At 56.5% G+C, this 24,317-nt stretch overlaps 3 protein-coding genes across 8 annotated transcripts in view; 1 reads left to right on the top strand and 2 right to left on the bottom strand.

Moving 5' to 3' along the window:
- Positions 1–1,224: 1,224 nt before the first annotated feature.
- TEPSIN (TEPSIN adaptor related protein complex 4 accessory protein) lies at positions 1,225–12,849 on the bottom strand. 3 transcript variants are annotated; one of them, XM_044981461.1, is made up of 13 exons: positions 12,729–12,849; positions 11,499–11,571; positions 10,711–10,802; positions 9,321–9,414; positions 8,932–8,999; positions 8,692–8,770; positions 7,595–7,666; positions 6,369–6,572; positions 5,645–5,819; positions 4,923–5,024; positions 4,436–4,514; positions 3,836–3,970; positions 1,225–3,292 (listed from the first exon to the last, which is right to left on the bottom strand). In XM_044981461.1, the coding sequence occupies exons 1-13, from the start codon at positions 12,768–12,770 to the stop codon at positions 2,681–2,683; spliced, it is 1,827 nt and encodes a 608-aa protein (XP_044837396.1). In that variant the 5' UTR covers positions 12,771–12,849; the 3' UTR covers positions 1,225–2,680. The 3 variants fall into 3 exon arrangements, with proteins under 3 accessions (XP_044837396.1, XP_044837398.1, XP_044837397.1); XM_044981463.1 differs by having other exon boundaries at positions 10,711–10,850; positions 12,729–12,791; XM_044981462.1 differs by lacking the exon at positions 12,729–12,849 and adding an exon at positions 12,065–12,480.
- Positions 12,850–13,092: 243 nt separating this feature from the next.
- NDUFAF8 (NADH:ubiquinone oxidoreductase complex assembly factor 8) lies at positions 13,093–14,807 on the top strand. Its single transcript, XM_044981464.1, has 3 exons — positions 13,093–13,377; positions 13,922–14,023; positions 14,541–14,807. Exons 1-3 carry the CDS (start codon positions 13,147–13,149, stop codon positions 14,559–14,561), a joined length of 354 nt encoding a protein of 117 aa, XP_044837399.1. The 5' UTR covers positions 13,093–13,146; the 3' UTR covers positions 14,562–14,807.
- Positions 14,808–15,848: 1,041 nt separating this feature from the next.
- Positions 15,849–24,317, bottom strand: part of SLC38A10 (solute carrier family 38 member 10) — a 46,258-nt gene continuing 37,789 nt past the window's right edge. For 3 of the 4 annotated variants that reach the window (XM_044981457.1, XM_044981459.1, XM_044981460.1), the window contains 3 exons: positions 23,876–23,998; positions 19,460–19,639; positions 15,849–19,317 (listed from right to left, as the gene is read on the bottom strand). In XM_044981457.1, the coding sequence (XP_044837392.1) occupies positions 18,074–19,317; positions 19,460–19,639; positions 23,876–23,998 (1,547 nt within the window). In that variant the 3' untranslated portion in view covers positions 15,849–18,073. The remainder of the gene's footprint in view (positions 19,318–19,459; positions 19,640–23,875; positions 23,999–24,317) is intronic. The other variant, XM_044981458.1, reaches the window with a different exon arrangement.

Raw genomic sequence — 24,317 nt, 5'->3', positions numbered from 1 at the left:
AAGCAAATGTGAGGCTAAAATTTCCCATGTAATAATCTAGAGCACTATTAACCAGGCTTTTTACATGTTATTTTTACTCAGAAGTCCCTGCATCAAAGGGAACAAGTAAATCTGGGTAAAATCAGCCTGTGTTGCAGTTAGGACTTTCCTCCTGCCCATATCCCGGCACTTATGTGGCAAATTGTACATTATTGCCAAAGATCTGAGGCCAGAGTCTGTTTTCCCATCCCCACTTCACAGACTATCATTAGCAGCTTCCTTGTCAAAAACCAGGGTGATGGACTCCTTATAAACGCCTGGCTGGTGGATGGATTCACTTGCATCAATGCAGCACCATTATTGGGTCTGTTGTGCAGAGAACTGGGCTGCTCTGGGGCTCTTCTGAAATGGTCCCAGGCCTGAGCAGTAATTCATGGGAAAAGCCTGAAGTACAGACCAGTGTCTGCAACTCTAGGATGCATTATGAGCTCAGGTGCTCTGAGGTCTGCCAGCCAGACAGGTTAGTTCAACAGACACAACACGGTTACTACATGTGCTGCCCACGACGCCCCCTCCCGCACTGACCCTGTGGGTGGCAGAGGGCCAGGCTTCACAGAGCCTACCTGAAGGAATGCCAGGGGGCTATTTATATGTCAGCAGACAGTTCTCAACAGGAAATTGAATTGTGGAAAACTTTCTATGATTTCAAACCTAATTGTGCATAGAAAACCTGGTTCCTCTGGAGAGCAGCAGGGAACACAAATTCAGGGATCATTATGCCCTGGTTCTGGGCCTTGTTAAAGAAATACAGACTACCTGCCCTCCTGATTGCACCCTGCTGGCACAGCTGTGCCCTGGAAGGCAACCCTGCCAGGGCATGCTCAGAGTGTGAGGTGGCCAAAGCTGCAGGAAGAGGGAAATTTACAGGCTTTGCCATGTGATGACCGCCCTTCGGTGTAGGTAGTCTAGAAGCCAGCTGAGGCTTAATACTTGAACAGGGAAATGTGAACCATCCGTATGCCCAGCAGATTGTGTAGCTCTGGAACTGGGGGAAGAAGAGTCCTCTCAGCCCCTAGCAGGGGACCTGGTTACATTTCAGCCTGTAGCTGCTCGCTCCTCTGAGCTCACCATCACTGCTAAGGCCAGGAAAGCCATTCAAGCATGCTCTGGGCAGAGCACAGATTTCACCTGAGGCACAGGCTATAAACAAGCACACTTTGTACCTCAAAACAAGAGAATTAGTCGAACTTTAAATATACACAACTTAGTGTTTATTAAAGTCATATTAGCACCCCCCCCCCCACACACACACATGCTCTGTAAACATGGAACGTCCTCCCAGGAAGCTTTCTGGACAATGGACCCTTCCCTCCTCCCAGCCCTAAGAGCAGACAGGTTGCGGGAGCTAAGACCGTTGGCAGGAGTCTGTGAGCAAGGCCCTGGCTGCAGGGTGTGATTTGTACACAGCAGGAGCCCACCCAAGCTTCTGCCCCGTGGGGCAGATCAGACACTGCTAGAAAGGGATTTCCCCCAGGGATCTTTAACTTGCCTGTTGCAAATTTGCCCCACGGGGACAGGTGGGCTGCTCTGGATGTCATAAGCCCAAGGACAACACACAGACTTGTACATAACTAGCTCTCGCAGCCAGATGGACTCGCGTGTGACGTGTAAACACTGAATAAACGCCAATCTGCTGCCCAAGGCAGCCTGGCCCTGTAAGTTGGCTTCTCTGTGCCCAGTAGGATTGGGCAAGAGATTAGTCTGCAGGTGTGAAAGGGGCTGCTGCCCCACACAGGGATTCATGCTTCTACATACGTGTTTAGTCCCTTCCATTGCCAGCCCTGCTAAAGCGCTCCAAGGGGTGGGTGTGTGTAACGCACCTTCAAATAACAAGTAGCTACAATATCGGATTCTCCGTAGGAAAACCAAACCACCTAACGTGTCACCTTCCTTGAAAAGATCTTCTGAAACCTGGCTTCCAGACTGCCCTGCTCAATGCCTCTACCCCAACAGCAATGGGACTGAGCGGGTGCTGTGCTGGGGAAAGGCAGCCGGCGTCCCTGGACCTTCCAAGGTACGATTAGCCACCCTCCATACACGTTAAGTGATTGAGCCAGTTACTAGTATATTCATTCACACAGGCTGAGGCACAGCACGAGAGGTTGAGTCCATATGGACTCACTGCCCCTCCCTCCCCAGCGTGCCCCAGGCCCTCGCCTGAGCAGTGTTACAGACTGACACTGATGGCCAGAGCAGCCAAGCACATTTGATTAGCCTTATACCTGTAGCATAACCTTAACGTGGGGGTATAGTCAAGGGGATTCTCATTCCCATGCGCCCCCCCCCCCCGCTTTGGCAGCCTGGAACTGGCTGTCATGGCACATTCCCCCTCTCCCCCCCCCGTGTGGGATCATGCTGGATTGTTATTGTAGGGTTGCTCATGGATTTTTCAAGGGCACCTCCAGGGATCAAACTGAAGGGAGTGACTGGAGACTCCATTTCCTCGTTGTGCCCCAGCGAGATACTCCCCAGCAGCACCAGCACTGCCAGCCCCTGTCTGCAGGACGTGGACTTGGCAGCACCCACAAGGAACGGGGAGGCCTCGCTTTGGAGTGAGCAGCTGGTGCCCCTGTAGTGATGGCCTGAGCGCGACACGCAGCGAGCGAGACCCCAGTTCCTCAGTGTCCTGCAGCCCCAGCTGCTACATGTTGAGGAAGGAGAATGCAGAAGGTTCCCTGCTGCCCTTGGAGTCCCCGTGAGCCTTGGCGCTGGCAGTCCCAGTGCAGGGCAGTGTCCGTGGAACACGAGAGGCACATCCCTCCCCACCAGAGTTGGCTACTGCTGTGCCTGGAAGGGCCACCAGCTCCATGCCCGCGAACAGGGAGAGGCTCTGAGGGGGTACAGCTGCCCCCTGGCTGCCATTCAGCGTCTGTGCACGCTCGGAATCCATCCGGGCAGCATCCAGCTGGGCCTCAGGCCCCGTTAGTCTGCACTCCACCTCCTGCTGGCGCCGACAGCCTGGTGCAACATCCCCAAACTGCTCGCAGGTCTCCGCTTCTGTGCCCTGCTCTCCCGCAGGGGCGGGCGCGGCCACGGGATGCGCAGCGAATGCTAGGGCTTTACGTGTCTCCCAGAGGGAAGGGGCTAAGCTCACGGGCTTGAGAACGGTATCTCCTGCCAGAGGCATGAGGTCCATCAGCAAGTCACGCGTGTGTTGGGGGGAGCCCCCGGCAGGAGCAGAGGGATCCGTGTCTGGCTGTGATCTCTTGGGAGACGGGCAGCTCCTGCACAAAGCCTCAAACTGCCTCAGGAGCTGGCACGGAAAGGGAGGAACAGAGCAAGGAGTCAGTGCAGCACAACGGGCCTGCCCCACCACTGACCCCTTCACAAGGGGGCAGCCTTCAGAGGCCGGCCCCTGCCAGCCTGCTCCCCAGGGAGGCTGGATGGGATTTTGGGGAGCCCTTTTATGCTGCCCCCCCCCACTGCCGGGCACTAGCATGGGGAGTGCCATGCACAGTAGATCAAGCTGGTATCCTGCCTGGCAGGATTTAATACCTGATGCTTTGCAGGGGGCTCACCACCCATAACGTACCTGACCTATTGTGCAATATTTCATTGGAGAGGAGGGAACATTCCTTCCTTCCTGACCTGTGCAGCCACCAGCTGATGCCCTGAAGCATGTTATCTCCTCTAGGAGCAAAGTTCAGCCCAGTACGGTGGCGGGGGGAATGACCCTGCACTCTCTGGTGCTCCCTGCTCCAGGGGAGGGAGGGAGGGAGGAAGTAGCTGGGTCTGGCCCGGCAGCACAGAGCCAGTCCTTCAGGCTGTGCTGGGGTGTGAGAAACACAGGAGTCACCTTTGTTGCTTTGTTGGCCATGGGACCGGGGCTTCTTTGGCTGAGCTGCTGCAGGTGTGGCCGGGTAATCACAGAGATCTGCTCGTGGGCCAGCAGGTCGGAGCACAGCAGGGAGGATATGGCACACATAGACCTCTGGCAAGGACAGAAGAGAGCAGGGTCAGAAGACAGGACCTATGCTGATACTGCAGCTGCAGGCAGCTCGTCCGAGCCCACAGCCCCAGCCCAGGGAGACGGGGCTCCCTGATTACCCAGCGGCACAGCAAGTTTCCCCAGCCCAGGCGGGACCAGCTCCAGGGCCCAGTCACTCCGAGGCCATCCATGGGGCAAGGGGTGCTGGAGCTTTCGCCGTGGGAGCCCTTCCCCACTAGTGCAGGCAGACGAGGGCATGAACCAGCTCACAGCTACTGCTGACCCACCCCAGATCCCAGTACCACCCAGACGGGCTCGTCTCCTGAGCCACCTCCTCCCATGGGGCAGCCGGGGAGCCCCTCCACACTCCTGAGGCTTCTCGGGCTGCTCAGTGGGCCCCATCCAATCAGCCGTCTCCCCGTGCCCGCAGGAGCTGCAGTGGAGGCAGCGTCTCCTCCGTGCACCCACCATGCAGACGAGCTGGCTGGGGTCTTGCAGCGTCCGGCTCAGCAGCTCCAGCACCACCTCGCAGTTCAGCAGCCCGCACCTGGGGAGAGTGGGCAGCGCGTGGTCACGGCAGCAAGCGGGATGCAGCTTCCCAGGCTCGCGCAGGGATCCTCAGCCTCTCAGAGATGGCAGGGAGCAGCCCCATGACCCGCCCCCCAGGGACTTTCCTGCCCCAACACCTCAGGGGTCGCTGGCTGAGCCCTCCAGGGTGAATGGTGTGGGGCAGCACCCTGGCTACACTCCTGGCTCCCCGCTCTGCTTTGCAGCCAGATCCAGAGGGAGGGCAGGCTCTGCCCATCAGCCAGCCCAGGAAGGGGCAGGGGACCCAGGGGACATTGTGCGACCAAGAGGGCTTTGGAGAACACCCGGCCCAGCCCCCCTGGCACCCCGGCAGGGGTGGGGAATGCAGCCTCCCCCCAGCCCAGGAGAGGACGCGACGAACTCTTACTCTTTGATGAAGTGCTGGGCCTCCTCCCGCGTCAGGAAGACCTTGGAGCCCCTGGTCAGCGCGCTCACCAGGCTCAGCTCCTGCAGGCAGTCGCCCTCCACCCTGCCAGTGGGGAGGAGACACCAGCTCATTGCCTCTGTCCTGCAAGGGAGGACGCGCTCCCAGCCCCGCTCCCCACTTCGGAGGGGCAGTGAGCAGGCTTCCCTGCCAGCTCACAGACTCCGCCCCCCAGCAGGGCACAGAGAGAGCGGGGTGCAGCTGGGCACAGGCCTGGGCGCTTGGCACTCCTGCGTTCCAACCCAACTGGGGCAAATCACGGACCCTGACCACCCCCCACCAGCCCCAGCACACAGGCAGCTGCAGCCCTCACAGCTCCACCCACCCATGGGGGGTGAAGGGACCCCACAGCGTGAAGCAGCTCAGGCTGGATGAACCCCCAGCATCTGCCTGACTGCTCCCACTTCAGTGCACGGAGCCGAGCGGCTGAAAAACTAGGGGGGAACTGGGGACCCAGCACCCAGAGGGGACATGAATTAACAGGGCCTGGCAAGAGAGGAGACCATGCGCATTAAGGGACTTGCGGGGCTACTGGAGAAGGGGGAGCCCAATGGGTTTAACCCCGGCTGCACTCCTGCCACAAGCTCAAAGCCCTTCCTTCTCTCTCCACCCTGGCCCCGGCCACAGCCCCAGCCCCCGCCCCAGCCCCAGCCCCTCTGGCTCACCTCTCAGTTCCGGTCCCCAGCTCCCTGCTGGCCCCAGAGGGGCTGTCGCTGCCTGATTTGCTGTAGGAGTCGGAGGTCCTGCTCAGCTCCCCGTTCTCCTGTGAGGAGTTCTGGGAGCTGTGCCCACTGTCCGTCTCTTCCCAGCCACCTCCTGCCTGCCCAGGTTGGTGACTCACTGTAGGAGAAGCAACAGCAAGAGAGAGTCACCCAGAGCCAGAGCTTCCTGCCTGCTTCAGGGACTGGCAGACAGCTCTGCCATGACCCAGCCTCCACCTGCACCATACAGGAAACAGTGGGCGCTCCATAGGAACCAGGGTTCTTCTTCTATTCCAGGCCTGGACCATGGAGCTGTGTTACGTGCTGCTAAATGGCAGCTGTGTTTCTCCCCAGAGGTGGCTGCATTTCAGTGCAGTGTGTGGCGATTCCTAGGATTTGCCGAGCATGCGGTGAGCCTGGGGGTGAGGGGCAAAATGGCTAACGAACATTAGGCATTAGCACCACTGCTTGGAGGAGCATCATCCAGCAGCGAGAGCTGGGAACTGGGTGCCTGGACTCTGGGGTTCTGTTCCCAGCTCCATCACTGAAGCTAATGTGTCCATCTTTAGAGTAGGACCAACCTTCCCCTCCCGGCCGGGGCGTCAGGAGCCCTAATTCAGCAGGGGCGATGATGCGCCATAGCTGTCCGTGGGAGCTGCTTTCCATCGCTGCAGCTCCACGCACCTACCTCGCATGCTGTGGGCTGCAGCAGCAGGGGGCTTCTGAGGCACCACACAGCTTTTGCCAGGAGAAGGCGCCGTCACGGGCTGGTAGGCATCATCCTGCAGCTCCCTGGGGCAGGGAGGGGGGAACTCTGGGCTGGGCAGCACAGCGCTGGCGACCGCCTCGGCTGCTTTCTGTATGGTGGTGAGCAGGGCCTCGCCGGCGGAAGCTGGGCAAGCACAGGAGAGGCCAGGGCGTGAGTCTCTGTGCAGGGCTCAGCCCCCCTCTGCTCCGAGGGCAGCACTGCCACACACCCTCAGGGCACCCTGCCCGCAGGGGGGGAATTAGGCTGGATCCCGTTGCCCACCAGGGACTGTAGGGGCGTTGGGCTGGCGGACGGGTCTCTGCCAGCTTCAGGGAGGCCCGAGCTTCCAGTCCAGCCACCCTCCCCGCTCACTGGCAAGAAGTGGTCTCTGAATCCAGCCCGCCCCTGCCTGCCCTGAGCTCCTGAAACACACCCACAGCTACTTCCCTAGGGAGCTGCCTAGAACAGCCCCGCACGGTTTGGAGCAATGCACGAACTGGGCACCTCAGCGGGGACGCCAAGCAGTGAATGGGCCAGGGAGACTGAAGTGCCCTTTCACCCCCAGCCTGGGCCCCTGGCTTGGGGCTCTGGCAGGGGCTGGGCCCAGGGACGCTCACGCTGCTGCTGGCTGGGCTTCGGGCCAATGGCACCTCAGCCCAGGCCTCTCAGCAGCACATCAGCACTGCCAACCCGGAGCGTTCCAAAGCCACGAGCCAGGCCCCTGAAATCCCCAGCTGGGCTGGATAACGTGGAGCTTTATATTCGCATCAGAAACGTGGGGTTCTTGCTCTTTGCCCCTGGTCTGTGAGTACGCGGGGGCATCGGGTCGGGGGCTCGAGAGCTTCTCTGCCATGACCAGGGCTAAAAACTGGTTTCCTGTTTTAAATGACTGCAGAGCCTCCTCTGACCCTGGGCCCCCAGGAGCCGAGGATGCAAGAAAAGCACCATCCATTGGGAGTAGGGTGACCAGACCGCAAGTGTGAAAAATCGAGATGGGGGTGGAGGGTAATAGGAGCCTATATAAGAAAACGCCCCAAATATCGGGACTGTCCCAATAAAATCGGGACGTCTGGTCCCCCTCGTTGGGAGCCTCGGGATAAACCCCCGAGATCTGGCGACGTGGCAGAGGGGGCGGTGCGGAGCCGGGCCCTGGGGACGGCACTTACGGGAGCCGCTTCTCTCGCTCGTGAAGCCAAAGCCTTGCAAGGAGCTGCAGGGGCCGGGCTTGCAGCCCATTCCTACGACCAGAGGCACAAAGCACATTTCAGAGAGATCCAGGGTCCCCTCCCCATGCTGTGCCCCCTTTGCCCATGTCTGCCCTCAGGGCGCCCATCCCGCTGCCCGAGGGCTGGACACAGCCAACCCCAGCTCTGCAGGGGGCACCGAGCCAGGAAGCACCTGCAGCTAAACCAAACTCAGCCTGTGGACCAGACACAGCCCTAACCACTAGGTTAGCCGTGGGTGCTGCCCCCTGGTGGGGAAATGCTAGTAGTGCTGGGGAGCTGGCAAGCGCAGCCCAGAGCCCTACCGGCAGCCGCAGGAACACAGCCTGGCTGGAGGTTGCAGGGCTCCTTGCTTCAGTGACCTTTAGGGGTCGGATTTTCCAAGGGGCCGAAGGGAGCCTGGTACCAACTCCCACTGACTCCCCATGACAGCTGGGCACCTAATGCCCCTTGCAGCCCCCACCCCATTTCCTGACCCTCTGTTTGACATGAGCCCCATGGCACCCACCCGACAGGAGCTGCAAGAGCCGTTGCTGTCCCTGTTCTGCCAGCACCTCCATAGCCTCCAATAAGGACGCATTTGTCCGGCCATGCGAGAGGCACTGCCTGAGTTCCCACCCCAGGCTCCCTCGGTGGGCAGGCTGCAGAGGCCACGCACCTAGCAACTGGGGCCATGGGGCTGCAGCGGCAGCTCCACCAGCTGGGAGGATGCGGCCAGTAGGGGCAGGGACCGTTCCCAGCTCCCTTAGCGAGTGGGATTTCCAGGAGGATCGGGCGTGAAAGCAACGCTGGGTCGTTACAGGGCGAGCCAGTGTAAGCAGTGAACTGCCCCCGGCCTGAACGCCCCTTCCCAGGACTCCCCTCATTGACAAGCAGCACGGGGGGAGCTTGTCCTGCTACTGTCTGAGCTGCACCTGCCCTGGGGATAAGGCGCTGCCACAGCCTCTTCCCCCCCCAGTACCCGTCTCCAGAGCTGCCAGCTCAGCACCTCCCAGCAGTGCCGTGAGCAGGAGTGTTCACACCAGGGTGCTTGCGCTTACCTGTTGGGGGAAGTGGCCTGGAGGGCTGAGCAGAGGGTGGGCGCGACAAGGTATCCGAAAATAAAGCACTGGCCAAGTCCTGCAGGGAAAGAACGGACCGTCACAGCCGGGAGAGGGCACTGGGCCCCCGGCCAGCTCAGCAAATCCCTGACCTGTGCTTGGAGCAGGGGCAGGAGGGTGCCCTGAACCCCCCTGGCCCACGCAGAGTCAGTCCCCTGGGCAGGGCAGGGTGTCACTCACCTGTGCTGCTGCTCGGACCTTCTGGTACAAGCTGTTGCCGTGCAGGGGATCTGGCGGCCCTGCGAACACTAGAAGGCAGAGGGTGAGGAAGGGCCGGGTTAGTGCAGCTGCGTAAGGTCTAATGGGCACAGCTAGAGGGGTGTGCCAGGCAGTCATCACATCGCCCGGCAGTACCATCCCCCCTCCTGCAGCTCCCCACCTGAGCCCCCCAACGGCTGCAGAAAGCTCACAGCCGGCGGCAGGGAAATCAAGAGCACCAGCGGGATTTGGGGCTGGGGGGCTTTCCCCAGTTAGCGCGAGGCTGGAACAGCGCTGCCCTCAGCTGGTCTCTCTCCTGGTAACAGCGCTGACCCCAGCCCAGCCCCAGGGCCGCCCAGGTGCCCTGTTACCTGCTGCTTCCTGGATGAAGGTGGAATTCCTTTTCAGCTGCTGAAGGAACTGCGAAGAGCCGTGTGTGCACATGTACAGCAGAATCTTCAGCACCTGGAGACACAGGAGAGGCTGAGCAGAGTCTGGGACACCAGAATCGGACACCTAGGGACTCACTCGTATGCCTGCACTTCACCAGACCAGAACTGTTCGGGGATCGATGGAAAGCACCAGATCCAGACTCTGCCAGGGCGGGGACCCACTGCAGAGACTTCGCTAGGAATGCCTTGATGCCAGCCCCTCCCCATTCACACCATGGGGGTGGTGGCACCTGCCCCAGCCTCAGCATCCCCTTTTCCTGGGAACATTCAGGTCCCAGGCCATTGCGGAGAAACTAAATGAATTCTTTGCATCGGTCTTCAAGGCTGAGGATGTGAGGGAGATTCCCAAACCTGACAGATGAAATTCAATGTTGATAAATGCAAAGTAATGCACATTGGGAAACATCATCCCAACTCTACATATAAAATGATGGGGTGTAAATTAGCTGTTACCACTCAAAAATATCTTGGAATCATTGTGGACAGTTCTCTGAAAACATCCACTCAATGTGCAGTGACAGTCAAAACAGTGAACAGACTGTTGGGAATCATTAAGAACGGGATAGATAAGAAGACAGAAAATATCATATTGCCTCTGTATAAATCCATGGGACGCCCACACCTTGAATACTGCAGGCAGATGTGGTCGCCCCATCTCAAAAAAGTTCTATTGGAACTGGAAAAGGTTCAGAAAAGGGCAAAAAAAATGGTTAAGGGTATGAAACAGATGCCATATGAGGAGAAATTAATAAGACTGGAACTTTTCAGCTTGGAAAAGAGACGATATGATACAGGTCTTTAAAATCATGACTGGTGTGGAGAAAGTGAATAAGGAGATTTTATTTACTCCTCATAACACACGAACTAGGGGTCACCAAATGAAATTAATAGGCAGCAGGTTTAAAACAAACTAAGGGAAGTATTTTTTCACACAATGCACAGTCAGTCTGTGGAACTCTTTGCCAGAGGATGTTGTGAAGGCCAAGACTATAACAAGTTTCACAAAAGAACTAGATAAGTTCCTGGAGGACAGGTCCATCAATGGCTAGGAATTGAGTGACAGGAGCTGGGAATGAGTGACAGGAGATGGCTCACTTGGGATTGCCTGTTCTGTTCATTCCCTCTGGGGCACCTGGCTAGCCACTGTCTGAAGACAGGACACTGGGCTAGATGGGTCTTTGGTCTGACCCAGTGGGGCCATTCCTATGTAGGTCCTGGCACCCCTGAGCTCTCGCCTCCCTCCCACCTGCACCCTAAGAACAGCCCCTGGTGCTGCACTCCCCCTGGCAGCACTCAGCTGTTCAGTTACCTTCAGCTTGACGTGACAGGAGTTATTCTGCAGTCGGTTCAGGAGGTGCTCCAGGAGGCACTGGCTGCTCCCTGGGGAGTCGTGGGAGATCTCTGGGAGGGTGCAGTGTTAGAGAAGTGATGCTCACTGCAGTCTTACTACTAATGAGCAACCGATGTCAGGTTAAAGGCCGAAGACTCCAAGGGTCAAAGGATCCTGCCAGTCCCTGAGCCATTCCCACTCCTTGATCACTGCTAATGCAGCTTCATCACAGCTAAGCAAAGAGCAGCGGGTCTCCCCTCCCACCTCTGCCCCACTGAAGCCCTGCCCCCCTCACCTCACTGCATAGTCCCCCTCTACCCCCCAGAATACCAGGATCTTAAGCCTGCTGCACCTGGCTCCTCGAGCTGGGATTCACAACAGAACAGTCCCTCTACATTCTCTGCTCCTTGCACCCAAAGATCTCAGAGCACTCTGCACACATCTGTCCGTCTCTCAGTATCCCAGGAAGAGAGTCAGGCCTGATTTCTCTCCTGAGGAGAGCTGAGGCACAGGAAGGTGGAGTATCAGAGCAGGGAAGAGAACCCAGATCACCAAACTGCCCCCTCCCCCCACTCTAACCACTAATCCACGCTCTCACCATGGAGTGTGATTCCAAAGCACTAGTGATCCCTGCTTTTAGTAACTATTACCCTGGCAACGGAAATACCTGACCCTGGCCTTGAAACTTGCAACAGTCTCTTATCATGCCTCTCTCACACACAGCTCCAACGCCGGATTTCCAGCCTTACACTGGGAATAAAGGATACTTGCAATTTCCTCAAACAGGTACCCAGGGCATGGGACGTCGTCATCCGAGGTGCCTTTCATCAGAGTGGGCAGCTGAAAGAGACCAAGCCAACGCTGTCCAATCAGGGGTAGAGGGCCGGACCCATCCCAGGGAGCCACCAAGCCCCCTTTTGACATCTCACCCCAACTGTTAACGCTGTCCCCAGGCGCGTGAGATATCAGCTGGAACAGAACATCTGCTCCTGTCCCGTCCCCGACACGCCCACAACTCCAATGCGCACTGTCCCTGTGCTGAATGCACTGTCCCCACGATCCACAGAGACATAAGAGAACCTCCACACCCCTCACATCACAGTCCTGAGGACAAGCAACCCCCTCAGCTCTCTGTTGCCATCATTAGCTGCCTCCTAGGGAGGCTAGGCCGGCCGGTTTGGGAAGGACGTGGTACCCCGCACCCTAAGAGACGTGAAGCCCTAGAGAAACGTTGGTCAAAGCCTGGCTCCACGGGGACTCCTGGTCCCAGCCTCTGCCATTCAGATCCAGAGGGAGCATCACATGCTGGGCCTGGTCACCTCCAAGCTCTCACCCTGGGTGAAAGCAGCTGCCTTCTGCTCCACTAGCGGCTCGTTACTGTAGGTCCAGGCAAGTTGCCAGCACAACCTCTCGGATGGGCAAAGTCTGGACAGGTCCCCTCTTGTCCCAGCACCCCCAGGTGGGGTCACGGGGGCCCTGGATCATAGCGATTTCCCACACTCAGCGCCTGGCCACACAGGGAAAGCCCAGGAGGACACTCAGCCCCTTAGTCCTCCCATATCGGGCGGGATCCTGAATTTGTCCGTGTGGAACATCGGCCGGGCCCAGGCGACACCAGGCCTGGGGAGCAGGCGTTTAACCGCCCCCGGCCTGGAGGCCAAAGGCCTGTAACGACCCAGGCTCCTCACAGCGACCCCACACGTCCCCCCTCCGGGGCACCCTGGGACAGCCCGAGCCGGGGGCCGCCCAGCGCAGCCACGGGGGGGGGCAAGGTCAGCGCCACGCAACAGCAGGGGCAGTGACATCACTGCCGCTGGGGGTGCGGTGACGTCACAGACCCGCACTGAGGCAATGACGTCACCGAGGCGGAGGGGCGCGGTGACGTCGCCGCTCAGGAACCCCCCGCGCGATTCTTCCCTGGCCCAGCCCCGGCCCCGGCGTCCCCTCGGCGGGACGGACAGCGACAGCCCCCGGCCTAGCCCGGCCCGGCCCCGTACCCGGCTCAGGAAGCCCAACCGGTCCCGCAGCGGCGCCGCCATGATTCTCTCTGCGCGCGTCCCTCGCTGCCCCACCTGAACCCGGCCTCGTCTTCTCACCCCCCGGAACCCCTGCCCGCCAATTAGAGTGCGACTTCCTCCCCGCTCAACCAATCAGCACCGGAGGAGGGCGGGGCCCCAAGGGGAAGCGACCGACACCACTGACGCCACCTGCGCAGGCACGAGAGAAGGGCAGTAAATAACCGGCAGCTCGTCCAATCAGAAGCTCCCGTGTCAGAAAAGGGACCAATCAGAAGGAACAAAGAAGGTGGGCGTTATTCGTAACCAATCCAAAGCCTCGTCTGGGTAGGACAGGGCCGTGAGAGGGCGAGATGGGGCGGTGTTTAGTTGGAACCAATCTAGAGCCTAGAGCGGTCTGATGGACAGGAAGCTGCACCTCTCAGAGGACATCAGTGGGAAGTCGTTAGCTGGACCCAGTAGGAGCGTGCTAGGAGGTTTGACGAGCAGCGACAAGAGCCTATCAGAGCCCGGCCCATCATGGCGGCGCCCAGCGACTAGGGACCCGGCGATGTCGGGCCAGGGGGTCTTGCTGCGAGCCCGGGAGCGGCTGCGGCGCTTCCCCGAGCTGCTGGCGGGATGTCGGGACCAGGTCGGGGCCGGGCGGCGCGGGGAGCCCCGCACCCGGGGGGGGAGGAATCTCCCCGGCCAGTGCGGGCCGCTGGGAGCAGCTCGGGCCCGAGCCCGGGAGAGCCGCGGCGGCGCCTTCCCCAGCGGCCGGGCCGCCCCGCCCCGCCCCCGGCCTGGGGAGCGGCGGGAGCCCCGGGCTCGGGCTGGGGCTGAGCGGCGGGCGGCGGGAGCCCCGAGCTGGGAGGGGGGAGCGGCGGGCGGCGGGAGCCCCGGGCTGGGAGGGGGGAGCGGCGGGAGCCCCGGGCTGGGAGGGGGGAGCGACGGGCGGCGGGAGCCCCGGGCTGGGAGGGGGGAGCCCGGGGGCGGGGCGGGAGCGGCGGGAGCCCCGGGCTGGGAGGGGGGCGGGGCGGGCGGCGGGAGCCCCGGGGCTGCCCCCTCCTCTTGCCCTGTCCAGGCTCTGCTGGGCGGGGCGGGTGCCTGACTCAGCCCATTCTAACCCTTGGGGTCGGTGGCACGGCGAGAACAAGGCCGTGTGTGAATGTTTCTATGGCTCCGTGTGATTTTAGGCAGCGGCCTACGGCAGGTGTGTAGCTGCGACCACACCGGAGCTGCGGCAAGACGGGTGCCGGAAGGAGTTTGAGGCCCTGAAGCAGTGCTTCACCCAGGCAGTATGTTGCAGGGAATAGCTGTACACACACCGACTTGTGGCTGGTCCTTGGAGGGGGACTGGCCCGGACAGTTCAGGGCTGTCATGCTTAGACCCCCTGTGGTGCAGTGCCACAGGCAAAACCTGTGTCCAGGGTGGTAATTTTCAATCCTACGATTCATGCCCAGGGCATCTGAGGTCTAATACACCAGAACTGACCAATATAGCGATAGTCTAGTGGTTAAGGCACTGGACTGGGGCCAAGAATCTGTTAATTTTCAGCTGTGACTCAGCCAGTTCCAGTCTGCGCTGCAGGATAACAGTGCCCCTCAAGCACAAGGAAGTTGTGAGAATGAGCAAATGTTTGAACCACTCTGACCCAATGGGATAGTCCAAGTACAGAGGTAGACTGGGGCTGTTTCCCCCTCCATGGGGATCTTATCTGGCAAAGTCTTCACAACAAAGCAGGAACTGTATGTTGTAATCAGAAAACACCAATCCTCTTCCTCCTAGCTTATCTGACTCTCTTCTTTTTACAGGCAAAGAAGACAATGAAGTGAAGGCATTGGTAACAATTCAGGGGACTGGAATCTAGATTTACAGTCCTGACTGGTGTCTGTCCAGCTGTAATCAGGTAGTTCCAGGACAGAAGAATTTGCATAATCTATAATTAAATCAGAAGGAAATGGGAGCCTAATAATGGAATACTCAATTCTATTTCATGCAACCTCCTCCCCCAGCTGTTTCAAACAATGCATGTAAATAAATGTTTGGAAACTTTTTTTAAATAAAACTCCAAAATCTGAGTCAGTGTTTTAAGACCTGCTCTTTATTCTACAGTTTAACTAGGCAGTCTGGAAAGGGTAGCAAAAACTGCACTAAAACTAAGCTTTTATTCTAATGAGCGGCTACACTCCCTTTGTTTGCTGCAGTACATGTAGCCTACTCTGGGATGGCCCTATTGTTATAGAGCTAGCATTTGTCATGTAGCTTTCCTGAGAATTTAGGATTCCATCTCCCTTCCCACAGGGTCCTAGGAACTGCTAGGGTGAGCAGAAATGCAGAATAGGTCACTTGAGAGAGGTTCTGCTTTACCTCACAGGATTTCATGATCTCTGCCCATATTATGACTAATGCTTAAGTTCTGCTAAAGCCATGGTACGCTAAAGAGCTGCCCCACTACAACTGGAACCTTGCTGCTAAACCTCCACTTCCCCTGTGAATACAGGCTTTCAGACTGCAGCTTTGAAACCTAAGCACTGAAACTGCTAAGAAGAGGGAAGAAATGGGCCAAGGTTACAGACCATGTCTGAGCTCCACCTAAGTGGTTGGCAGAGCTCCTCATCCCAGCGGCTCATGTTAACCTCAAGGCTGCCAGGGCCCTCCCAGTAGTGCAAGGACACTGGCTAAGTTTAGAGGGTTAACCATAGGGCTAGGGAGGAAATGCTGGGTACGAGGATGAGTAAATCCAAGCTGCAGTTTGATAGAGGGTAGGAAGGTGCTAGCTAATGAAAAGCACTCGGATAAGAGCAGGTATGATCCTTGTCACTGCCTGGGGCATGTGCACCCTACTTTACACTGCTGTCACCCTGAAGCTAAACAATCAAAGTGGCATTTCATGAAATCTCCCATTTTGGGGCACACGGAGACCCTCCCTTCCCTCACTGCTCTTTTCTCCAGCCACTAGCTGCAGCAATGGCAGGGGGGATGCAGAATGAGCAGAGTTTCCTTAAGGATACATTTAGGGCTTCAGTTGCATCACTCCCCTCCCATCCTGGACAGCAGGAACCACCCCCCCGAGGGCAGCTTAACGGTGCTTGTTACAGCAAGAAGAGTTCAGATCAAAATGCTTTAACTTATTTTATTGATTTGCCTGGCGTGGCCACTCCTCAGCCTTTCCCTGAGCACTGCAGATACAAGCTGGTCCTAGCATGGAGAGGTAAGAAGTTCCCTGCGTTTGTCCAGCTGGGAATGTCTCATTCACAACACTGGCCAATTCCAGGTGCTGAGGAATGTCAGAATTATCTTTGGTCCCTTTGTGGGCGGCAGGCACCTCGGCAGCAGCACGTGGTCACCCTAAACTACTGCTCACATGGTGTACGAGAAACAGTGCTCCCTGTGCCAGGCAGGATCGCAACACAAAGCTGACAGGGGCCAGGGGAGATCCCTGTACACACGCTAGGTGCAAGCTGGGCTGAAGGGGGGTGCATAAGGGAGTATTTAGTTCCCACCCCCAGAGCTCCCTTATAGCTTTAAAGGGCTAGTTCTTGCAGCAGGGGGCAGACTTTAGTTTGGCCACTAGCAGAGGAGACTGCTGCACTGAAAGCATGTGTCTGACCTTCACAAACGCTAACAATCACACGGAGGCCGTTCTAGGGCCTCCTGCCCCAGAGCAGCTGTTACAAGAGTCCCAGATATGGGTTAATTGTGCTTTGAGACAGGGTCATGGGGGACTCCGGCTATGGCAATCCCGTCTACAACAGCCACTCCGGGATGCATGCGAACGCCCCTCCTGACGTACAGCTGCCACAGACATTTAAGCACTTCAATAATCGGCCGACTTTACAGACGAGTCCCAATACTGTTCTTCCCTTCTAGGAGCTCAGAGTTCTCTAGTCTGAAGGCAGAGTCATCGCCCCCAGTGCCTCTCTCTCCAGCCCCCATCACAACAGTTACATAGTTCCCGCCTCCAGGAGGTTGATCTGATATGAACTAGATGAGGTTGGGTTACCAAAGGACTCCAGTTTAAAAAGCCAGGCAAAACCCAACACTGCTGAGGGCTACAGGCTCCTGGTAGGGCGAATGTCAATCCTTCTAGTGAAAGCTGGGGGATTTTTTTCTTACATTTGGCAATCAAGGTGTCTCATTTACCACCCTTTAAAATTTACTACTGATCCCCACTACTTGGACTCCTGAAACAAACCACTTCTCTTAAGAGGTTCCTTCCTCCGCTCATGTATACGTTACCCAAGTGTCTTGATTACCGACCTCAGTGGATTTAATCACACGCTGAAGAATTGCTCTGGGGGATACAACTATACCAAACATTACATGAACTCTGCAAAGGGAGACGAGAGGTAGGTACGATTCTGAGCCAACCCTCCATGACACTGTCCCTTTAAATCATACGGTTTCATTCCCTGAGATCTGCTACTTCTTGCTGCAAATCTCAAGCCGTTTTGAGAGGGGAAGAAGGGAGGCTGCAGTTCCCAGCACATGCCCCTTAATGCACTTTGGGCAGGAATACTCCCGTTAAAAGCACAATTTGAAACGTAACAGCCAAGGAAGAGAAGAAGGTGAAGCACTTCATTATTGCTAGTGTGCAGCCAACTGAATGATCCCTGGGAGGAAGGAGCAACACAACAGTAGCCGTTGTGCTTGGTTAAGGCAGCATCTGACATTAACTACACTGATATTCCTAGCACAAACTTCAACCCAACACACGTAAAGCTGACGGAACGGCTTCCCATTGAGAAAAACGTACCCCAGCAATTGGCTAACCCAGTCCTAGCGGACGTGTTTCCAATGCGGATCGCAACATTCCAGGAGAAGTGGAGCCGTGGCGAGCTCCCCCTCTCGAGGCCCAGATAAGTTGGACTAAGCAACTCAATGCACTTATTGGAGAAACATTTGCAAGGAGATGGTTTGAGCAACCTGGGGACGTGCCTCGATACGGAGTGGGAAAATTGGGGCAGGACGGACAAGGCAATTCAACATGAACCAAACCAAACAGCACAGATCCTTTGGGAATGGGGAGGACCTTCGAAAGCCAGAGGGCAGTTGGAGCTTCTCTTTCTGGGTCACTGACTCTACAGTCACCCCAATGACAAACACGGGCAGGATGTTAACATCAAAGTAAATGGATGGGCCATGGCGGCCCCCAGTTCCATGGAGACAGTGGTCTGAGGTCAGAATCAGCCCAAGGACTGCTGGGGCCCAGTCCAAGGGAAGTGCTGCTGGGTTAGACTGTCAGCAGTTGTGTTTGCAGCTGGAGTCCAAATGGTCGCTTGCTAAGCCGCAGACCTTCGGAGCGAGAACGGCTTCACCACCAGTAGAGCAAGGCCGGGTCTCGTCACACCTCCTCCTCTGCCATTTGTTTTATCTGCCGACTGTGAACCGCCTGCTGGGCACCTTCTGCTGCCTGGTTTAATCTGGTCTCCAGGGCGCTGCGGAGGTCGTTCACTTTCACATCTGGAAGAGGGTTGAGACCAATGATGACGCCTTCGCTCGCCTCTGTCTCCTCCTCCAGGCGAGGCGGCAGGTCCCGTCTCCTCCTCCGAAGGTCTAAGTCAGCCTGCAGTTTCAGGTCCCGCTTTGGTTTGACATTCTCCGGGTCTGGTTTCTGATCCGCAAGGGGGGCTGCTCCCTTCTCGCGCTTTAAGGCAATGTCATTCTCAAAGGCATCCTTCTCAGCAGGATCTTTGGGAAGTTTTTCATCCAGGACCTTTTGCTTGTTCAAGTGGCTTCCCTGAGGACCCTGCTCCACATCCACTGTCTTTCCCCGGAAAACTTCTTTCTTAGCCTCCACTTTGCCGGCCTGATCGACCTGGGAAGCCTGCTGCTGCTTGCTGCCAGCTCCATCGGCCTGGTTGTCATTTCCAGGTTTTGGATGTTCCTGTTTATGCTGCACATTCTCTGCTACTTGTAGTTTATTTGAAGAGTCCAATGGAAGTTCCAGATCTTTGGGCTCCTCTTTATTTGCTGGTTTGGTTTTAAAGTCCGCACCAAAGACTCGTTCTGGACCCTTCCCTGCTACCTCCTGAGCTTTGACAGCCCTTGGCAGCTCTCTCTGGATGTCAGCGACTGCTCCTGCCACCATCTCTCCAGCTTCCAGGGCAGCCTTCTTCTCTTGGCTATCTCCCACGGCTTTGCCTTCATGTCCTCCCCCCAATTCCTTGGCTGCGGGCTTCTCTGGATGGTTTCCTGCTGCCTGGACTGCATGTCCTATGTCATTGGCTTGTCGTGAATCATCGCTATGAAGTGGATCCCCTACGTTCTCTAGAGAGTTTTTAACAACTTTGTTCGCCTTGTGTTGTGGGACCTTCCCACCCTTAGGAAGAGCCTCAGGAATTTTAGGCCCAGCTACACTGACTTGAACAGGAAACTTCATTCTAGGTCTGTGCATAGCCGCTTCCAGATCATCTACATTCCCTTGGTGTTGCTCCGCTAAGTCAACAGGCTGATTGCCAGGCCCTGGCTGAGGAGGGTCCAGGATCTCCTGAGGAAGGTGCTTTGCAGCAACATCTGCTTTAACATCTCGGCCCTCTTCCTCTTTGCTCTTTGCAGGAGGCAGATCAGCCTCCTGTGGTGTTTCTGCTGCAGAAAAATAAATTAAAGTTCTTTTTGAGTGTCTGTCCAGCAGCAGTTTTCCCTTCTCCACCGTGCACCTGCATGTTCTTCAGACCTGCCTATGTGCCAACCCCAGAGAGTGGCAAGTGTTTTCTAGCCACATCCTTACCTTGCTTTGGCTTCTCATCACCTCCCTCCTCCTGCCTCTGCTGGTGCATTTCCTTATGCTGCTCTTCAATCACAGCGAGCAGTTTCGCCTGCTGGTCCAGTAGCTGCTTTTGCTGCACCTGCTGTTCTTTAATCACTTGCAGCAGGACGGCGTGATCAAGCGCCTTCGCCTTCCCAGCTTCTAATGTTAAAAAAAAAAAAAAGCAGGGGGGAAAAGAAGAAACTGAAGCTTGCTGGGAGCGGCAGCACAGCTTAATGTGGTTATTGGGAGCAGAGGGATAGGTGGGTACGTGCTTCTCCCCCCCAGAATAACGCTTGCACACAGTCTAACCAAGTAACGATTCGTTTCAATCGCTATCCTTCTCCATAGCCATACGAGACCCTCTTCCATATCTGTGACCCACCATGTCTGCTGTAATACTTCCTGGCCATAGCCAGCCTGGGCTACCCTGCTCCCGGGACAGTCCCACTGCCACCGGGGGAGCAAGGGCATCGCAATACGGCCTCTATCCGCAGCACAGATCCTCCACTAGACAGGAGAGCTGAAAGCTCACAGCAGGCAGATGCAAATAAGTGTGTGCAGGGGTGATCTGTCTGCTCCCCCTCTTCCCCTCCCACACACAGCTTCCTCGGCAGGAAAGCCAAGGGCCCTGCAGCTAACCCGCACCCCAGAGCAGACAGTGGCAGAAGCTGCAAGAGGCAATGTTTTGGAGGCTGCTTTTCACACAAAAGGCAGAGACTCAGTAAGCCTGAGCAGTGCACTTGTATTGATCCTGGAAGGGGAGAGGTCTCTGAAGCAAGGGAGAGTCAATGGCTAACCAGATTCAAACCCAGAGAACTCGCCCCTCTAGTCCCAAAGGGGCAGATGGGTAGGCAGCTCTGACTGCTGGCAGGGTCTGCGATTACCTCTGCAGGGGCGTAACAGGGCAGTTCCAGCGCTGACCCCTGGAGAGAATTCAGCCATTTTAGTGGACCTAGACCATTTACTCAGCTACCGCTGAGCAAAGACGTATCATTCTGGGGCTTCTGCTGAGCAGAAGCCAGTGCCCAGGAGTCCAGCAGCTCATCTGAACCCTGCCAAGAGGGAGCCCAGCCCAGGGAGCCTACCAGAGCATTTGCACCCAGACGTGGAATATCTGCACAGCCCCCAGTGCGTGGCATCCGATTCTAGCCTCTCCAATGGGCAAGGGCTGGCTGGAGGCAGGGCTGGGAAAACGCCCCTCTCCTTTCCCCAGACCTGACCCCCCCTCTGTGCTTTTATCCTGATCAGGTGAGTGACGTCTAATAGCAGGCACAGGGTCTGAAAACCCAACACCACCGCCCCAGACCAGGGTTACAGCTGAACACCAGCAAACTAACATATGGCACAACCCAGGGGCTGTGTGCTCAGGTTTAACTGTCATGGGGTTAAAGTTTGTGTGAGCCAATTTACAGCTTTGCGTAGAGGGAATAGACTGCCAGTCTGAACTGCAGTACATTTCAGCCAATGAAATCTGAAGTGACCTAGGTGCAGTGAACCAGTGCTCACAAACATGCTAGTAGAGGACGCAGCAATAAGGGATTATAAGACTGTACATTAAACCATGACGAAAACCCTGCTCACTAGCTCTGCACAGACAAACTCAGGGGGAAGATCTGGAGAACATACAGTTTCTATTTGAATTTACGAGTTAGTTTAGTGCTCAGAAGTCAGGGCCTAGCAACACGGACTTGATTTGAGCCAGGAACGGTGCAAGCTACATGCAGTGTGCAAACCATGCAGACACCCTGTCTGTATGGAGACATTACGACATCTTTCTTCTTAGGAAATGCACCCACTGCATATACTGAACAGTGCAAACCTGTCCTGTGCTTTCCCCGACACACCTAGTGGCATTTCTCCAAAACTCTCTGGGAGTTTCCAGAAAATCGCGCCCAAAGGAATTCATGGCAAAGATTAACAGCCTGTAAAATGCCATTTCAATTAAAACGGGAAGTTGTCCTGCTAATAACCCACAAGGTGAATAAAGGGGAATATTTTCGGTGCACAGCAGAATGCTATAAAACAAGCAGCAACTTTGGAATTTCCCCTTATATTCCCATTTACAAAAGCCCCATTATGGGCGGGGGAAGTGAAATCACTGGCAGAGTGCAGTTTCCTTCCCCCCATGTCTGTTTACTTTCAGCTCTTAGCTCGGCAGGGCAAACAGGAGTCCTTTCTACTCTCACGTTCTGGGGGCTGCATGGTTAGCCTTGGGCAGCAATGCTGAAGGAGAAGGTTTCAAGACAAATCAAACTGGTTTTCATGGAGATTTTTAAAAGCTCAAGTAACTCCTCTCTCAACCTATTCACACACCCAAAGCCCGCTGGGCTGCTCCCCCGTCACACTCCTGCTGATCTGAATGAGAGTGGAGGGAAACGTCTCAGACCCTGACTCGCTTTGGGGGGTGGGGGGTTAACACACCTCTGATAAAAAAGATTGTAAGCAATTTAACAAAAACCGCAGAGGACTTGGGCATCCCGAGGGGCCACAGTTCAGGAGCTGGGGAAGGAACCCAGAGAGAAGTTGCTGTCAGTAAGGGGCAGCCGTGCAGGAGGATTGTGGGCCCTGGCTGTGACACCAGCATTTTCCTGTTTCGCCGAGGGGGGGAGGAAATTCAGCTCTGGACAGAGGAACCGGACAAGTCCCACACACCCTCTTACGTGCCATTAAAGCCCCCACTTAGGCCTGATGCTGTCTCTGCCGGGGTGAAGGGTAACACACGCTCATGCAGTGCATTCACACGAGCAGAGGCCATGCATGCTGCTCTTTCATTAGCACTTAGATCCTGGGATTTTCAATCCTTACAATTCAATATGGTCATTCCTTGAGGTTCATACCTGCTACTAGCTTTTTAATCTCAGCTGTTTCAGGCCCATTGAGATGCATAAGGAAGAGAAACAGATTAGGAAAACCGTGATTTTTCTTTTTTGTTTAAAGCAAACCAACAAGTCAAAAGCATCAAATAACCGTTAGTGGCAGGATATGGGGAAAGCACCTTCATGACACGGCCAGACGAGGGCCAGATGGATGCTAGATTCTACAGACTCTGCAGAAATAGCCACCTAAGCTTGTGTCCCGCGCACGCACTGCGTACATGCAGCCTCTCAGGATCTGGCATGTTCGGTGTCACCTCATCCAGAGCTGCAGGAAGCAGGGTACGCAGGATCTGTTCCCATGACGGAGATTCCCTGGATGTAGCCTAGCGCCTTCCAGCAATTCACGGGGCCTGCAGCTAACCTTCTCTTGGGCTGTTAGGGAACCTGGGCTGTTCCAGTACCACAGGTGTGATCTACGGGGGCTGCTGGGGTTCAGTCAGTCTCTCTCAAGTCCACCATGGTGAGAACATGAGCAACTGGGCACTAGCAGCGGTGACCTGCCGCCAGAGACGAGCCTGGGTCTGAGTCTTGGATTTTGCCATCCCAGATTGGCAGAAGCTAGGAACGTTCCGGGGTCTGTCTACACTGCAGCTGGCAGCGTGCTCCCGTGCAGGTAGCCGGACACGCGCTCGCCCACTAACAATAGCAGTGTGGCCACAGCAGCCTGGTTGGTGGCTCTGGCTAGTCATCCGAGTACAAATCCACCTGAGCCCCTGCTAGCTTGAGCAGACTGGTGTGTGTCTGCCTGTGCCGGGAGGATGTGCCTTTGGAGGTACCCGACGGTGCTGGCTGAGAGGCCGGAGGCTCCAAACCCTTGCAGCGGTGGGAAGAGCCGGCTGGGTATTCTGGAGGCCACTACTCTCCTCTTGGAGAAGCTGAACCTCCCCGACCTCCCCGCGTCATGAGCCAGCATGCAGCTCGTGGGCGGGAACAGGATCCGTCACTCCTCAGAGCCGGGTTCACATGGCCATTTCCCACAGGGCTTTTATTCTGGCTTTGCTCGTGTTCACCCTGGGCCTCGCTCTGTACTCTAAGCTTGGGCGGGGCGGGGGGGGAAGGGGAGAGAGCGCCAGGCCTACAGGCCAGCATGGGTCACGGCACCAGCAGGGCTGGCGGAAGTTTTGCTTTGAAACATGCCATCCTCTCCTGGAATATTTAGCCCTTCGAGACAGCCGCTAAGCACTAGCCTATAGCCGCGTTTTCCCAAGTGGTACCCAGTGGAGTTCCAGATGGGTCGCAGGGCTGGCCCAGCCCCACAGGACAGGCTCGCTCTGCAGCGCCCCCCTCGGCACCTGGCCAGGATCAGGGGGCGGTGCCAGAGCAGAGGAAACATGCACGTAATGGCAGGCAGCAAAAAGCCAAAAGGACCCACCGGCCTAAAGTTACATGATCCCAACCACCATGACCAAACCATCTGGGCTGAACATTCTCACCTAACGGCGCAGCGGCTCCCAGGGGGATTGGCAGCTGGGGGGTGGCTACACCCCACTTCGTGCACCCGGCGTACGGGGAGACTCACCCTCCAGCTTGCTGTCGGCGTTCTCCTGCGGCTTGTCCTCGGCATTTCGGATCTCTCTCTGCTCCGGTTGCTGCGCCTGTGCTGGATCCAGCCTGGCCGGCGGGAGCAGCTCCTGCTTCTCACCTGCGGACAGACAGACCGACCAACCCATCTCTTTGCTTGGAAAGGAAGAAGCGGCAGATGTTCTCTAAAAACAGCTCCACACACTGTCCCGCCTCCCCCCACCAACGCAGTTTATATTCAACCTGACAACTGCAAGGGAAGTAATAAAAAAAAATATTTAACAATCTTATAGACTCCTGGCAGAGAGCCAATGCTAACTACCTTAGCCAATTAAAATGCAAGAACCGTCCTAGCTAGCTCTTAGATGGGCACTTAGCAATGTGTTACCTGTCAAGATCTCCCAACTCCATGTCCCCAGTGAGTTGTGAGACACATAACA

The sequence above is a fragment of the Mauremys mutica genome, chromosome 12 (assembly GCF_020497125.1).
Source record: "Mauremys mutica isolate MM-2020 ecotype Southern chromosome 12, ASM2049712v1, whole genome shotgun sequence".
Classification (NCBI taxonomy): domain Eukaryota; kingdom Metazoa; phylum Chordata; order Testudines; family Geoemydidae; genus Mauremys; species Mauremys mutica.
Note: the sequence above shows the minus strand (reverse complement) of the source record. Positions and strands in the feature narration are given on the sequence as shown.

Bases quoted from the DNA above. Each gene is read 5' to 3' on its own strand.
- NDUFAF8 (XM_044981464.1), top strand. From the start codon at position 13,147: ATGGACAGGAAGCTGCACCTCTCAGAGGACATCAGTGGGAAGTCGTTA. The intron at 13,378-13,921 runs GTCGGGGCCGGG...GTGTGATTTTAG, and splicing joins TGGCGGGATGTCGGGACCAG to GCAGCGGCCTACGGCAGGTG. The intron at 14,024-14,540 runs GTATGTTGCAGG...TTCTTTTTACAG, and splicing joins AGCAGTGCTTCACCCAGGCA to GCAAAGAAGACAATGAAGTG.
- TEPSIN (XM_044981461.1), bottom strand. From the start codon at position 12,770: ATGGCGGCGCCGCTGCGGGACCGGTTGGGCTTCCTGAGCCGG. The intron at 11,572-12,728 runs GTACGGGGCCGG...GGTCTCTTTCAG, and splicing joins GGTTGGGCTTCCTGAGCCGG to CTGCCCACTCTGATGAAAGG. The intron at 7,667-8,691 runs GTAAGCGCAAGC...CTCTGGTCGTAG, and splicing joins CAGGCCACTTCCCCCAACAG to GAATGGGCTGCAAGCCCGGC.